At 39.6% G+C, this 16,659-nt stretch overlaps 1 protein-coding gene and 1 non-coding gene across 2 annotated transcripts in view; one reads left to right on the top strand and one right to left on the bottom strand.

Moving 5' to 3' along the window:
- The window catches only part of HERC2 (HECT and RLD domain containing E3 ubiquitin protein ligase 2), a 231,524-nt gene that overhangs the window by 168,139 nt on the left and 46,726 nt on the right, over positions 1–16,659 (bottom strand). The window contains 7 exon segments of the mRNA XM_007463762.1: positions 1–160; positions 5,517–5,710; positions 10,077–10,328; positions 11,869–11,982; positions 12,072–12,229; positions 14,247–14,398; positions 15,000–15,188. The exon segment at positions 1–160 is cut by the window's left edge and continues 8 nt beyond it. Coding sequence (XP_007463824.1) covers positions 1–160; positions 5,517–5,710; positions 10,077–10,328; positions 11,869–11,982; positions 12,072–12,229; positions 14,247–14,398; positions 15,000–15,188 — 1,219 coding nt within the window.
- TRNASTOP-UCA (transfer RNA opal suppressor (anticodon UCA)) lies at positions 11,671–11,743 on the top strand. The gene has a single exon. It is a non-coding gene; the product is annotated as a tRNA-Sec (tRNA).

Genomic DNA, 16,659 nt, shown 5'->3' on the forward strand with positions numbered 1-16,659 from the left:
CTTTCTCTTGGGGTGGGGGCCAGTCAGCAGTGCCATCCATCCCCTCACTCACTTGCCGTAGTAGGAGGTCTAACTGCTCAAAAGTCACTGAGCAGATGTCCACCACAAAAGGGACACGGAGGCCAATGGACCACTCAGAACAAGATGACCAAGCAAAACTCTATGGAAGAAACACAAGAACCTAAAATGAATCTACACATTCACCGATCAGCCTGTTCCACACGAGAGATTCACCATTATGAATGACGAAGGTGCCCTAAGTTACTACTCATTCATCCCTCTGATTGTCCCAAATGCACAAGCACCTTCAGTTATCTAACTCACATGCTAACAGTTTCCAATTTTCTCTCATTTTACTACCCCATTTCATGTGCCACAAATAAACAGGTAAAAAGTTTTTCAAAAATCTTTTCACTACCAAAATTAAGCAACTCAATAAGCTAAAATTAAATACTAAAAGCTATGCAACTAACCCCCAAAAAAGTCAGGAAACAATAAACAAAAAGGTGAGAGCAAACAAAAAACAAATAAACAATGGTAGACATTAAATTTAAATGGGTCTGAACATAAAAACAAACAGAGATCATCAGGATGTAGAAAAACAGAACCTAACTATACAGTATCTACAAGAAATCTACCTTAAATATAAAGATAAAAGTGTCTTAGTAAAGGGATGGAAAGTGGCTTATTAATATCAGACAAAGTAGACTTTAGAAGAAGGAAATTACCAGGGCTAAAGAGGGACACTATATAATGATAAAAGGCTCAATTCACAAAGAAGACAGAACAATAATGAATGTATATGCCCCTAACAACAGAACCATAAAACACATTAAAGTAAAATCTGGGAGAAATGAAAGAATAACAGATAAATCCACAAATGTAGTTGAAGATATCAAAACTACCCTCCTAATAACAGACAGAACAAGCAGACAGAAAATTAGTAAGGATTTAAAAGAAATGAACAAAACCATCAATGAACGAGATAAAAATGACACTTATAAAAACACTTCACCCAAAGAGTAAAATGCACAAAATTTTCAAGGATGCAAGGAACATTCACCATGATAAACCATATTTAAGACATAAAATAATTTTAACTATTTAAAAGAACTGAAATCATATAGAGTATGATCTCATAACATAATAAAATTAAGCTGAAAACCAAGAACAGAAACTAGAAATCAATAAGAATAAATCAGATGTAAATAACTGGAAAAATCTCCAAGCACTTAGAAATTAAACAACAGGTTTCTACATTCCAATTAAAGTAGTAAAATACTGATTCTAAGTAGCTTGCAAAGAGTTATGTAGTATACAGTAATTCCTAGAGTAACCACAAAAATAAAAACCTATAAAAATAGTCAAATTCAAAATAAAGGTAAATGAAATACTAAAATAAATGTTCATTCATCCCCCCAAAAAAACAAAAGAAGCAAAATAGAGGAACAAATAATAGAAAACAGACAAAAGTCAAACAATAAAATGGAAGACCTTTATCTATACATGTCAATTACAGTAAATGTAAATGATCTAAATACACCAATTAAAAGACAGACTGACAAGGATAAAAAAAAAAATGCAACTATACATAGCATCCAAGAAGTTCACTATACAGATAATGAGACAGGTGGGTTAAAAGTTAAAGATATAAATTTAACAAAACATAGACAGGACTTGTATGCTGAAAACACTGATAAATGAAATCAAGAAGATGCAAATAAATGTTTAGACATAACATTTTAATAGATTAGAAGACTCAATGTAGCAAAGATGTCAATTCTCCACAAACGGATAACAGGTTGAACACAATCCCTACCAAAATCTAAGCAAGATATTTTTGCAAATGTAGACAAGATTATTCTAAATTTTAATGGAAAGGCAAAGGGACTAAAATATAGACTTCTTAAATTTTTTTCAAATACATGGAAAAGTTACAGTACTCAAACACTAATTAAATGAAAATAAAACTGGAGTACCTACATTAAAATCAGACAAAAGAGACTTCAGAGCAAGGAAAAGCAGGGATAAAGTGGGGACACTGAACAACAATTAAAGGGTCAATTCACCAAGACAACCGAACAATCCAAAATGCGTATGCATCAAACAAAAGAGTTTCAAAATACGTAAGACAAAAATTGATAAACCCATCTTAAAATTCACGTGGAATCTCAAGGTACCCCAAATAACCAAAGGAATATTGAAAAGGAATAACGAAGTTGGAAGAAAGACTCAATTCCTAATTCAAAACTCACTACAAAGCTACAGTAATCAAAATGGTGTGGGTCTGGCATTAAAAACACACTTACAGACCAACAGAATAGAATAGAGTCCATAAATAAACCCTTGCCTATATGGTCAAATGATTTCGACAAGTGCCAATACCATTCAATAGGGAAAGGACAATGCTTTCTATAAACGGTGCTGGGAAAACTGCAAAAGAATCTATTTGATCCTTATCTTACACCATATATGACAATAAAGTCAAAATGGATCAGAGACCTAAATATCAGACCTAAAACTATGAAGCTATTAGAAAAAAAGACTGGAAAACCTACATGACCATGGATTTCTCAGATATATATGACACCAAAAGCACAGACAACAGAAGAAAAACTAAAACTTTTGTGCATAAAAGAACACTATCAACAGAATAAAAAGAAAACCACAGAATGGGGAAAAAACAGTTGTAAATCATATATACCTGATAAGAGATTAATACCCACAATATAACAAGAACTGTTACAACTCAAAAAAAAAATCTAATTCAAAAATGGGCAAAGAACTTGAATACATTTCTCCAAAAAAGACATACAAATGGTCAACAAGCACATGAAAAGATACTCAACATCTTTCCCATTTGGGAAGTGCAAATCAAAACCACAATGTGATACCACTTCATATCCACTGGGATGGCCTTAAAAAAAACAAGAAAAAGGAAAATAACCAGTGTTGACAAGGATGTGGAAAAATTGAAACCCTTGTGTGTATCTGGTGGGAATGTAAAAATCATGCAGCTGTTGTGGAAAAACAGTAAGGCAGTTCCACAAAGATTTAAACAGAGTTATCATAATGATCCAGCAATTCCAATCCTAGATATATACTGAAAAAAAACGAAAGCAGGGACTCAAACAGATATTTCTACACTAATATTCATAGCTGTATTATTCACAATAGCCAAGAGATAAACAACCCATGTGTTCACTGAAGGAGGAATGGATGAACAAAATGTGGGAGTTATATATTTTTATTATTAAGCCTTAAAAAAAAATTCTGATACATGCTACAACATGAATCAATGTTGAAAATATTATGCTAAGTGAAATAAGACAGACACAAATGGTCAAATATTATGTGATTCCACTTATATGAGATACCTTGAATAGACAAATTCATAGAGACAGAAAGTAAATTTCAAGTCACCAGGGGCTAGGGGAGGAGAAATGGAGAGTTACTGTTTAATGGGTACAGAGTTTCTGTTTGAGATGATGAAAAGGTTCTGGAGATGGATAGTAGTGATGGTAACACAACGCTGTGAATATACTTAACGTCACTCTATGTTTTACCCTAATTTTTTTAATGATCAAAAGCATTAAAAAAAAAAAAAAAACTGACAGAACCAAACAGAGAAATGGACAAATCCACAATTATTCTTGGAGATACCAACACCACCCTCCCCAGAAGAAGACAGAACAAACAGACAGAAAATCAGCAAGGATCTAGAAAAACTGAATAATACCATCAATGAACTAGATCTAATTGACGTTTATAGAACACTTCACCCAATAATGGCAAAATATATCAAGAGCAAAATACTCTTTTTAAGCACACATGCAGAACATTCACTAAGAGAACACAGCCTGAGCTATAAAACAAACCTCATTCTGAGATATAAAACAAACCTCAAATCTATAAGAATTGAAAATATATAGAGTTTATTCTCTAACCACAATGGAATTAAACTAGAAACCAGTAACAAAAAGATAACAGAATGATCTCCAAACACTTTGAAACTAAACAACACACTTAATCCATAGGTCAAAGAGCAATCCACAAAAGAAATCAGAAAATATTTTGAACTGAACAAAAATGAAAATAATCAAGATTTGTGGGTGCAATTAAAGCACTGCTTAGAGGAAAATTTATAGCATCAAGCACTTATCTATTACAAAAGAAGAAATGTCTAAAGTCAACAACCTAAGCTTCCTCTGAAGAAACTAAGAAAACAGTAAAGTGATGCCAAGCAAGCTGAAGAGTGAAAAAAGGGACAAGAGGAGAAACCAATGAAATTGGAAGCAAAAGAACAAGGGGAAAATTAATGAAACCAAAAGCTAGTTCCTTGAAAAGAGCAACAAAATGGATAAACATCTAGCAAAACTGGCAAGGAGAAAGACGCAAATTACCCATATCAGGAATGAAAGAAGGGATATCACTGCAGACCCAAAGACTTCAAAAGGTCAATAAGAGAACACTAATAAGGAAAACTTTATACATAAAAACTGGGTCACTTAGATGAAATGGAACAATACCTTGAGTGCCACAAACCAGGAACACTCACCCAAGAGGAAACACTCTGAATAATTCTATATTAAAGAAATTGAATTTGTGGTTAAAAATCTTTTGAGAAAGAAATCCCCAGGCTCCTATGGATTCATAGAAAAACATTTACAGAAGAAATGACACTAATTCTACACAACTCATTCCAGAAAGCAGAAGAGGATGGAACACTTGCCAGCACTTTTTATGAGGCCAGTTTTACCTGGATAAAAAGTCAGACAAGAAAGCACTAAAAAAACCACAAACTAGTATCTCTGAATAGACCTGACAGAAAAATCTTCAACAATGTATTAGCAAATCAAATCCCACAATATAAAAAAAGAATAATACACCATGACCAGGTGGGGATTATCTCAAAAATACAAGGTTGGGTCAATATTTGAAAATCAGTCGATGTATTCCACTATATAAGCAGACTAAAGAAGGAAAACGTGATCATATCACATGAGAATAAAAAGCATCTGACAAAGTTTAACATCACTCAGGATTTAAAAAAAAGAAAAACTTGAAAAAAGTAGGAGTTAAAGGAAACGTCCTTAATTTAATAAGGCATCTACCAAAAACAAACAAACAAACAAAAAACATACAGCTAACATCACAGTTAATGGTGAAAGACTGAATGCCTTCCCCCTACAATCAGGAACAAGGCAAGGATGCACCCCCTCCCTGCTCTTACTCAACATCATATTGGAAGTCCTGGTCAGTGCAATAAGGCAAGGAAAAGAAAGAAAAGGCATACGTATTGTAAAATGAAACTGTCTCTATGTACAGACAACAGAACTGTCTCTGAAGAAAACCCCAAGGAATCACAGCGAAGCTCCTAGAACTAATAAATGAGTTTAGTACAACTACAGGATATAAGAACTAAACACACAAGTCAATGGTACTTCTACATACTAGCAATGAACACTGGGAAACCAAAATTCTACAAAATACCAAGCCATCTATCTACTCAGTACCTGGGCAGGTCCGCAGGCAATCCCAACTATGTGTTTGGTATCCAGTCCTGGCAGCGCAGCAGGTTCTGGCTTGGTCACACGCAAGGTGTCAAAGTGCTGGCACTGGTCATTGCTCCCCCAGCTGTGGACCTCACTGTCCTCAGTCAGGGCCAGGCAGTGGGTGGAGCCTGCAGCTACATCAATCACCTTCTTCCCTGGGAGCAAAGAGGGATGCAGATACAGGTTCACACCTATGACTTCTGTTGCAATAAAGATACTTACTTTAGGCCACTCAGGTCAGAAGGCATTTAATGTCAACTTCTAAAGGATAATTCATTGCTTTAATATTATTCACAATTCATCTGCCTTGTGTACATTACTAAAACCCCTGTTGTGTTTTACTAGCTACAACTTATTAAGCCCTACAGCCTGCAAATAAAATAATGCTAGGGTATGAAAAGGATCTGTTCATTTTTCTCATCCTTATTCAGATTTTCATTCAGAAAAAGACAAGTGTATTTGTAACTACTAGATCATATTCTCCTGTCCCAATGTATAACCATGTAAAGTGCACTCTTTTTAAAAAAGACTCTTGTGTTTTTAGAGCAGTTTTAGGTTCACAGTAAAACTGAGGAGAAGGCAGAGATTTCCCACATACTCCCTACCCCAACAGATGTTTAGCCTCCCATTATTATTCATTTTTTTACACATGGCTGTCCAGTTGTTCCAACATCATTTGTTGAAATGACGATCTTTGCTCCATTGTATATTGCCTTTGCTCCTCTGGTCAAAGATCAGTTAAGTACATTTATGTGGGTCTATTTCCAAGCTCTCTCTTCTGTTCCAATGATCTATTCGTTCATACTTTAGCCAATACCATACTGTCCTGATCACTGTAGCTTTACAGTTAAGTCTTGAAGTTGAGCAGTATCAGTCTTCCCACTCATTCTTCTCCTTTAATATTGTGTTGGCTATTCTGGGTCTTTCTCCACACAAACTTTAGACTCAGTTTTTTGATATCCATAAAATAAATTGCTGGGATTTTGATTGGGATTGCATTGAATCTACTGATCAAGTTGGAAAGAACTGACATCTTGGCAATATTCAGTATTCCTATCAATGAACACAGAATATCTTTCTATTTATAAAGGTCTTCTTTGATTTCACTCATCAGTTTTGTAGTTTTCCTCATATAGATCTCACACATATTTTGTTAGACTTATACCTATGTATTTCATTCTTTGGATGCTAATACAAATGGTATTGTGTATTTAATTTCAATTCCATTTGTTTGCTGTTTGTATATAAGAAAACAATTAACTTTGGCATATTAACCATCTTGCAACCATCTTGCAACCTTGTTAGTTCCAGGAGGGTTTGCGGGTCAATTCTTTCAAATTTTCCACATCAACAATCATGTCATTTGTGAACAAAGACAGTTTTATTTCTTCCTTCTCAATCTGTATAATTTTTATTTCCTTTTCTTGTCTTACTGCATTAGCTAAAACTTCCAGTATAATTTTGAAAAGGAATGGTGAGACAGGACATCCTTTCCTTGTATCTGATCTTAGTGGAAAGGCTTTGAGTTTCTCACCATTAAGTATGACATTAGCTGTAGGATTTTTATAGATTGTCTTTATCAAGTTGAGGAAGTCTCCTTTATTCCTAGTTTACTGAAAGGTTTTTTTTTTTGTTTTGTTTTTTTTGCGGAGCACAGGCTCCGGACGCGCAGGCTCAGCCAGCGGCCATGGCTCACGGGCCTAGTCGCTCCACGGCATGTGGGATCTTCCCAGATCGGGGCACGAACCCACGTCCCCTGCATTGGCAGGCGGACTCTCAACCGCTGCGCCACCAGGTAAGCCCCTGAAAGCTTTTTTTAATCATGAATGGGTGCTGGATTTTGTCAAAAGCTTTGTCTGCATCTATTGATATGATCATGTGATTTTTCTTCTTTCATCTGTCAATTTGATGGATTACATTAACTGATTTTTTTTTAACACTGAACCAGACTTTCATAGTGTCTGTGTGTGTGTGTGTGTGTGTGTGTGTGTGTGCGTGCGCACATATGCATTTTCTTTATATGCCATCCATCAATGGACACTTTGGTTGTATCCATGTCTTAGCTATTGTGAATAATGCTGCAATGAACATGGGGATGCAGGTATTTTTTCAAGTGCGCACATTCTTTATATGCCATCCATCAATGGACACTTTGGTTGTATCCATGTCTTAGCTATTGTGAATAATGCTGCAATGAACATGGGGATGCAGGTATTTTTTCAAGTTAGTGTTTTTGATACCCAGAATTAGAATGGCTGGATCACATGGTATTTCTATTTTTATTTTTTGAGGAACCTCCATACTGTCTTCCAGAGTGGCTCCACCAATTTACAGTCCCACCAACAGTGCACAAAGGTTCCCTTTTCTCTACATCCTTGCCAACTCTTTTTATTTCTTGTCTTTTTGATAACAGACATTCTAAGAGGTATGAGGTGATATCTCACTGTTTTTAAATGTATTTCACTGATGATTAGTGATGCTGAACATCTTTTCATGTACCTATTGGCCATCGTTATGTCTTCTTTGGGAAAAAAATGACTATTCAGATCCTCTGCCCATTTTTTAATCAGATCATTTGGGTTTTTCTGCTGTTGAGTTGTACGAGTTCTTTATATATTTTGGATATTAACTCCTTATCAAATATATGACCTACAAATATTTCCTCCCATTTCATAGGTTGCCTTTTCATTTCTCTGATGGCTTCCTTTGCTGTACAGAAAGATTACTGATTTTAGATCTTTCTTCTTTTCTAATATATACATTTGATGTTATAAATTTCTGTCTAAGCTTTCACTGCATCCCACAAATCTTGAAAAGCTGTATTTCCATTTTCATTTAGTTCAAAATATTTTAAAATTTCTCTTGTGATTTCTTCTTTGACCTATGTGTTATTTGGAAGTATACTGTTTTATCTCTATGTATTTTGGAATTTTCCAGCTAATTTTCTGTTATTGATTTCTAGTCAGTTCCTTTGTGGTCTGAGAGGAGACACTGTTTGATTTCTCATCTTTTAAATTTGTTAAGGCGTGTTTTATGGCCCAGGCTGGGTCTATCTTGGTGAAAGTCAACATACACCCTTCAGTGAGAAACTTTTCTAAAACAAAATCTATTTCTCTCCAAAGTTAAATGATGTAAGTGTAAAATATATTTTTTTCTATTTAAATAGTGTTAGCAAAGTACTATATTTTTGCTTATTAGTAAATCTAACATGACCAACACAAGGGGTGTTTTCAGACACGTCAACATAAAAAATAATTCAGCTGAAAGAACTCTACTACAGTAAGAGAAACAATTCTATCCAAAGAGCCTATTTTAAGAACTACCAAATGACTGTACGTATCAACAGTCACTTAAATACTCTCATAGTACACTATCTCTGTATCTAATTAATGTTGCTGAGGAAGTTGATTTCCTCTACTAAATGAAAGGAATATAAACAAGAAGGCAAATAAAATTCAAATACAGCTCCATAATAAACAACCAATTGTATTACTCTATAACTTATCTCAGATGCTTAGAAAATAATAAACACCAGATGAGCACACAAAACTTCTAATCACCAAAGTGTTAACATGCTTTAAAATAAAAATGCTGGGGAAAGGAACTGGCAAGTCCCAATTAAAAGGCTCACTTCCAAACTCCCCTGACAAAAAGGCAAAAACATAAAGGAGAATCCAGCGCAGCAAAGCAACAAACTTCATCCCTTGTGTCAAATGCAGCCCAAGGCCCATTTCTGTGAATAAAGGTGTATTGGAACACAGGCGCATTTGTTTTCATATTGTCTATGGCTGCTTTGGGGCTACAACAGCAGGACTGAGTAGTTAGGAGAGACAGCACAAGGCCCTCAAACCTAAAATTATACAAAGAATCTGGTCCATTAAAAAATAGCCTGCCCACCCCCTGTAGTGTAGAGATAAAGCACTACAGGCCCCACCTGTTACACTTATCACCAAGCTCTCCCATACTTCAGAAGGCACCTGTAAAGCACACCTACACGCCTTGGCTCCCATTCCTCCCAGCTTCTGAGAATGCATGCTGGACACTCTTGAAACCAAACACGAAGATTCATCCATCAAGGATAAGTTCAAACAAGACCACTCCAGGCTGACCCAACCCCATCTCCCTCTTTGCTCCCATAACACCACGCATATCCATAGCAAGCAGACGACCTCACCAAACCGAAGTTAATCTCACTGAGGCCAGCTGAATGAGTAATGAATGGGTACTTGCCACAAAAAAGAACTCTCCGATAAAAACAAACAAACAAACAAAAAAAAGAGCTCTCCAACACCGGTAAAATTTAAAAGTTTCAAATTAAATTTGATGAAAATAGTTCTAGGTCACTTTTTAATACAGACAAACCACTTTCCACTTATTATCTATACCTATCAAAATGTGGATAAAAGCTTCTAATGATGAGTCATTCACAGATGTCAGATAAAGAAAAATACCTGCAAACTTTAAAAGATTACTAAAGATAACTGCCTCAAATGGTTTTAAAAGTTTACATTTTGCACTCACCTTGCAATCCTTCCAAGAGTTTGGGATAACGAACATGTTCCTCTGTTCCATGCCCAAGTCTCTGGTTGTCACCTTTCCCCCATGAATAAACCTGGCCGTCTTTTGTCAAGGCAACAGAAAACTGACTTCCACATCGGACTTTGACAACATCCAAGTCTTGAAGCTTCTCAATCAGCTTTGGTGTTTTGCAGCCGTCACTACCACCTCTGCCCAATTTCCCATAGTCACCATCTCCCCAAGACCACACCTGACCTAAAAAATACAAGTTATTTGAGTAAAAATAACTGTACATCTAAATAAAACTTCTAAATGTCTGCAAATAATCAATATAGCCAATAACACACAAAAATCTAGACCACTAATGTATACAGCTGACACTACACAGGTGGTTACTGACCAAATGAAATCTAGTTTCTACTTCAGGTTGATAGAGAAGCAATTAAGAAATGGAAAGCTGAGTTTTCTTGTTTTAACTGAATGAATAATAAAGTCCTAACCCTTGCTACTTTGGGCTCAATGATACTGCTTCCACTAATTACTAAACACAGAGCGAAAGCTCCACTGCTTCCGTAAAACACAGCAACTGGGCCCATGGCCCACTGCACACCACTCTTGTTGTGTTGACCACAAGCCAAACGTACGATTGTATTTATTCCCAGTAACAGTTGTTAGTGTAATTTAATTAAATATTACATAAAGGGATAAAATAAAGTTGCTGTCTGTGGGAGAGCAAGGCTGAGAGGCTCCCAGCTAATCCGGACAGACCCCCACAATACTGAAAGACAAATACAGTTTAAAAAATCAACATCAAGGGCTTCCCTGGTGGCACAATGCAGGGGACATGGGATTTGATCCCTGGTCCGGGAAGATCCCACATGCCGCAGAGCAACTAAGCCCGTGTACCACAACTACTGAGCCTGCGCTCTAGAGCCCGCGAGCCCCAACTACTGAGCCCACGGGCCTAGAGCCTGTGCTCTGCAACAAGAGAAGCCACCGCAATGAGAAGCCCACACAGCGCAACTAGAGAAAGCCTGCACGCAGCAACAAAGACCCAACGCAGCCAAAAATAAAAATAAATAAAATTAATTTATAAAAAAAGAAGTCAACATCAGGAATTCCTGGCAGTCCAGTGGTTAGGACTCCACCCTCTCACTGCTAAGGGCCCGGGTTCAATCCCTGGTCGGGGAACTTAAATTCCACAAGCCATGCAGTGCGGGGGGCGGGGGGGGAATCAACATCAAACTTGATAGATGTATTCTCAAAAAGTGTCAAATGAGTACAATCTCACTAATGAACACAAATATAAAACTGAAATTAAAAACAAGTATCATACTGTGAATACACAAAGACTAAGCAGGACTTACCACAGGGAATCAAAGGTGGCTGAACATTAGGAAATATAATCACAATAAACAGAAAGGACTTAAAATGTCAATTATTCCATTTATTTTCATTTCTTTGTTAAAAAGTAAAATGCCCAACCAGGAAGGATGGTAGCTCTCTGGCCCTGGGTAACGGAAGTTACAAGTCCCATAACTTCTCTACCTCTCCTGAAGACACTGAGATGCACACTCACTTAAAGACTCCAGGGACTTCCCTGGCGGTCCAGTGGTTAGGACTCTGCACTTCAACTGCAGGAGACCCAGGTTCAACCCCTGGTCAGGGAACTATGATCCCACAAGGCGTGTGGCACAGCCAAAAAAAAAAAAGCAAGACTCCAAAGCTCATTCCCTCTAGGAGAGTGGCCCCCCTCATCCTGAGAGCCTGTCCAGGGCAGCAGTGCCCCACATACCATTCTCCGTCACAGCCAGGGTTTGAGCATCACCACTCCCACATGCCACGTCAATGACCTTCAGCCCTTTGAGCCCAGCTACCAGCATCGGAATGGCCTCATCTTCACTGGAGCCTTCAAAAAGATAGGACCACTGTTACTGCAAGTCCCTCAGAAGAGGCAGCCTCATGCTGCATGCTCCAGCTGACTCAGAGCAGACATACCGTGGCCCAGTCGGCCATAGTTCCCCCGGCCCCAGGTGTACAGCTCGCCCTCGGCAGTGATGGCCGCGCTGTATGTGCTCCCACACGCAATGTGCACCACATGCTTCCCGGCCTGCTTTCCTGAGAAGGCAGAGATCACCTTAGGCTCCTCAAGAGGCCTGTGGAGAGAAGAGGAACAAACGTGAATGCCCTTCTGAGACCTTCCTATTAGTGACACTCCTGGGAATAAACTATCAGAGCGTCAAAAGATAGTTTCACCTTTCAGGTGCCTTATGAAATAATTAAGAAATACAGAATTCAAACACCTACCACCTCCATGATTCTTTGTTAAGTGGCACCTAATGCCAAGCATGGCATCCAGCAGACTATCACACCAGTGTCTGTTAAAGACACAGGTGACCAAGTCCATGGCAGCTGTGGTCACAGTGGTCTGAATGGTGGCCTATCCACAGACAGCACTCAGCAACAGGGAAAGATGAAGCTCACTGACAGAGCCAGAAACAGAATACTACCAAGTGGCAGAGGGCAGGTCAGTGGCCACCAGGAGCTGGAAGTGGGGAGCAGGGGTTGGCTGCAAAAGGGTCCAAAGAAAGCCAGGGAGGGGTCAGGAGTGGGTAATGGAACTGCTCCATGTCTCATTTATGGTGGTTCCCAGCTGCAGGCATTTGTGAAGCTCACCAGACTGTGTAAGGGAAGCTGATGAATTTGTAAATCTCCTTACACATGGTTGAAATTTATATGTATTTGTTAAACAAATGAGAAGGAATGATGGAGCAAGGTTTACTAATCGCACTGCAATCTATATTTTACAAATGAAAAGTCGGAAACAGCAAGGATGAACTGGGCAGAAGAGTCTCCTTAGTTGATTCTTCACCTTCAAAATTAGCAAAATGCCCGATGCTTATAATCTAAAATATGTCTGATGTGATTGGTAACACCCACTCTAGCCTCTCCAAATACAGAGTTCGCTCACTTTGTGACCCACTTTTCTGCAAAATAAACACACACAGAGGCAGGGGCACACACTGAAAGGGGGACAAATGACTCTACTCTGGTACCACTTCCCCCTTCTTCCATTCAGCTCAAGTCTCAACCCCCCCCCACCACCACCACACGAAAGTTCCCCTGCAACTCCTGCCCTTCGCACTGGTCTCCTTTCCTTCCCTCAACTCCTCGAGCAATGGACAAGTTAGTCAACCTAGCACTTAACTTCAACTGAGTATTATTTTATTACAACATATTTTATGCATACTAATTATATATAACATAAAAAAAGTAAAAAGACTAACTAACGCCTCCATCCTGTAGCTCAACCCTTTCAAATCCTGTGTGCTCCATGCTAATCCAGCCCCCCTGCTAATCCGAGAGTAACAATTCTAAGTTCTGTACTTATCATTCCTTTTTTTCACTATCATTTTACCACATTTGTCTGAGTCCCCTACAACACTGTCCAGTTTGGAATATCAAGTCTGCTGAATGCTAACACCCAGTATGCATGACTCTTTCTTCACGGTTTGGGATCCTTCCTGGTGGATGTCCACCACCACCCCAGTGAGAACGGGGCAGTCTCCTCTCGACTGCTGCTGCCCACTCCCTACTCAAGGCTCTGACCACTTTGAAATGGGGCTGCATCTTCAATTTCAGCCTAAGGCTCCACTCACAAGAGCAACATACAAAAGGGCTCCTCTGATTCTGAGGCAGCCATCAGAACTCTTTTTTTTCACAAGCCTGCATTGAGAACAACCATTCTGTTTTATTTCTTGGTCTCTTACAATAATCGAAAGCTTCCACAAAATAAAGTATTAGGAAACTCTTGATTTTATTAGCTGGGAAAACGACAGTATGGCTCAAGGAAACGAGGACCTCATCTGACAGAGATGTGTGGAGACTGTAAGTGAAGGAAGAGGAGTGTGGGATTTGGTTTAGGAAACCCCACGGTGAGTGTGAGGCCTGGGCAGCTAACAACAGGAGTAGCAAAAGCTGGGGAGACAAACACGAAGGCCAGCTGCCATCACTCCCTGTGCTGGGCAGCGCTGATCCCCCTCAGCAGCCCTCTCCGTCCTAGCCCTACATGTCTGAGCAGCTGCAAAACACCTCACCACACTTTTCTTTTCCACCCTATTTTGGTTAGAGCAGCACAAGAGTATGTCAGTTACAGGAATAGGCTGTACATACACTGTGTCCCCGTGGCCTAGACGTCCACCATCCCCACAGCCCCAGGAATACACCTCTCCGGTGGCTGCCAAGGCCAGGTAGTGGTGACCGTCCGAATGGGCAGCAATTTTTACAATGTTTCTGGAGGCAAGACCCTGGACCAGCTGTGGAGCCTAAAAAGGTAAAAATAGGAAGAAAATTGGTAAGCAGTCCAAGGACAAAGAAAACAGCATGACTCGCCTCAACCATGTACCTTACGTTGACAAACTCCTCTCGAACTGAAAGAACATGAGCCTCTGGTGGTTGCCAGGCCACCTGTCCAGTCACCCCGCCCAGCACCAACAGAAGGGCACCAGGTGGGCGGCCTCCACGTGCTCCGGGGCATGGCTAGGCCACCCCTGCACAGGGAACTTGCAGCTAAAGGTGAAGAGCTCCTTCCTTTAACAGGAACGTGCCCAATCTGCCACCAACCCCACGACTGCCTCATTTGTTACTACCTTCCTGGTCCCCAAAGTGAAATGATGTTACAGTTTACAAATGGGAATAACAGCTGGCAATAAATGGCGCTGTAAGGAGTTCCTGAGCTTAAAAACTGAGAAATTCTGCCCCCAAAATCTTGACAATAATCATCACGATTAAAATTTTTAAACACAACTAATAATATACAATGAGCAGGTGCTTATAAATCTTCAGAAATCAACCGACAGAAAGACAGACAAGATCCACAGCATCCATAGCAAAGAGGCCCCTCCACCAACCCGCCCCAGCACCTACCAGTGTGTCACTGTTGTAGGCCTGCGTGTACACACGGCCATTCCTCGACAAGATCAGGAAGCGCTTCTCTGCACAGGCGATCTGTGTGACCCCCAGGTTGGCAAGGCCTTCACACTGAATTGGACCAATCACGTTGGCATAGTATTTCCATCCTATTAACCCCCATCCTATGACCTCTTGCAATGATCCCTGTCAGACAACAAAGTAAGGAAACATTTTCTTTATATCAGCAAGAAAATTTCTTTCTTAGACAAAAGAAAGAATAATTCATGCAAGGAGTAACAATGAGATACAGTAAGATAAAAATAAAGGAAGTAAAGAAAGAAGCTGATTCACAACATCAAAATAACTCAGAATACCCCATATGGCCTCAGTTAGCAGGTAAGACGAAGTAACTGAACAGAGCCCATTCATTTTAACAGAGCCCATTAAAAAGTAGTACAAGTAGACCTGAAACATATTTTAAAATGCTCAAACCATATCAGGTTACCACTTTGCCGTTACAGGCAGGGACCCAAAGGCCTAAGCACAAGCCTAGGAGACAAGCGTCCCTGCTGTTGGTGGGGGTGAGAGGAATGAAACCACGTGAGAGCAATTCGGGGATAATCAGCTCACATGTCCACCACATCGGGTACATCACCACTGCAGACGCGTGCACACACATAGAGGAACAAAGGTACAGGGTAGCCATCGCAGCATTACCTGAGAAGCAAGCTTCTGGCAACACAAGTGTCCACCAAGAGGAGACTGATTTTAAAAAAATCATAATACATCCACACGTGGAACACTAAGTTTCTTTTAAAAATAAAGAGAGAAGCTCTGCTTACTTATGCAGAGAGCTCTTCAGTAGTCGGTTTAGTGAAAAAACAAGCTACAGAAGTGATATAATACAATACCGCTGACAGAACTGAAAGGATGCATAAGGGACCAGAAGCATGAGAGGCAAAGGTGGGGAAAGAGAGTGAGGAGGCAGTGGGAGAGGAAGTGACAGGGTGTCTCTGCATTTAGTTTTCATTGTTGAACAATAGGAATGTATTACTTATCTGGAAAACATAAATACCTGCAAAATAAAATAAATACACCTCGTATTAAACATTAACATAAAAGTTAGAAGGAATTCCCTGGCGGTCCAGTGGATAGGACTCATTGCCGGGGACCAGCTTCAATCCCTGGTCAGGGAACTAAGATCCCACAAGCCACATGGCTCAGCCAAAGAAAAACAGCATTAGAAATTAGAAAAATCTGCAGTTTGCTGTACAGCAGAAACTAACACAACATTGTAAATCAACTAGAGTCCAATAAAAATTAATTTAATAAATAAAGTACTTATGCTGCTAAAACAAACAAAGAAAACCATTAGAAGAATCTGGACTCAAAACCAGGATTCTTCTGCGTGACCTTGGCAAGGTTCGGTACCACTCCAAACGGCAGGCTGCTCATCGACACAATGGGGCAGCGTAGTGATGGTCGGGTGCGTCTGTGTGAGGTCCTCTGTGGGCCTGCACCAGCAGGCCCCCACACACCCAACTTAGTGTCAGACATGTCGCTACCTTTCTCCTGAGGAAGACAGCGTGGCATGTGGCTGTGGGAAGGCAGGAGAGCGCTCCAGGGACGTGCCACTGAATCTGGAACCTGGGACACGGGGTGGGTCCTGAACCGC

The sequence above is a fragment of the Lipotes vexillifer genome, unplaced genomic scaffold (assembly GCF_000442215.2).
Source record: "Lipotes vexillifer unplaced genomic scaffold, Lipotes_vexillifer_v1.1 scaffold200, whole genome shotgun sequence".
Lineage (NCBI taxonomy): Eukaryota > Metazoa > Chordata > Mammalia > Artiodactyla > Lipotidae > Lipotes > Lipotes vexillifer.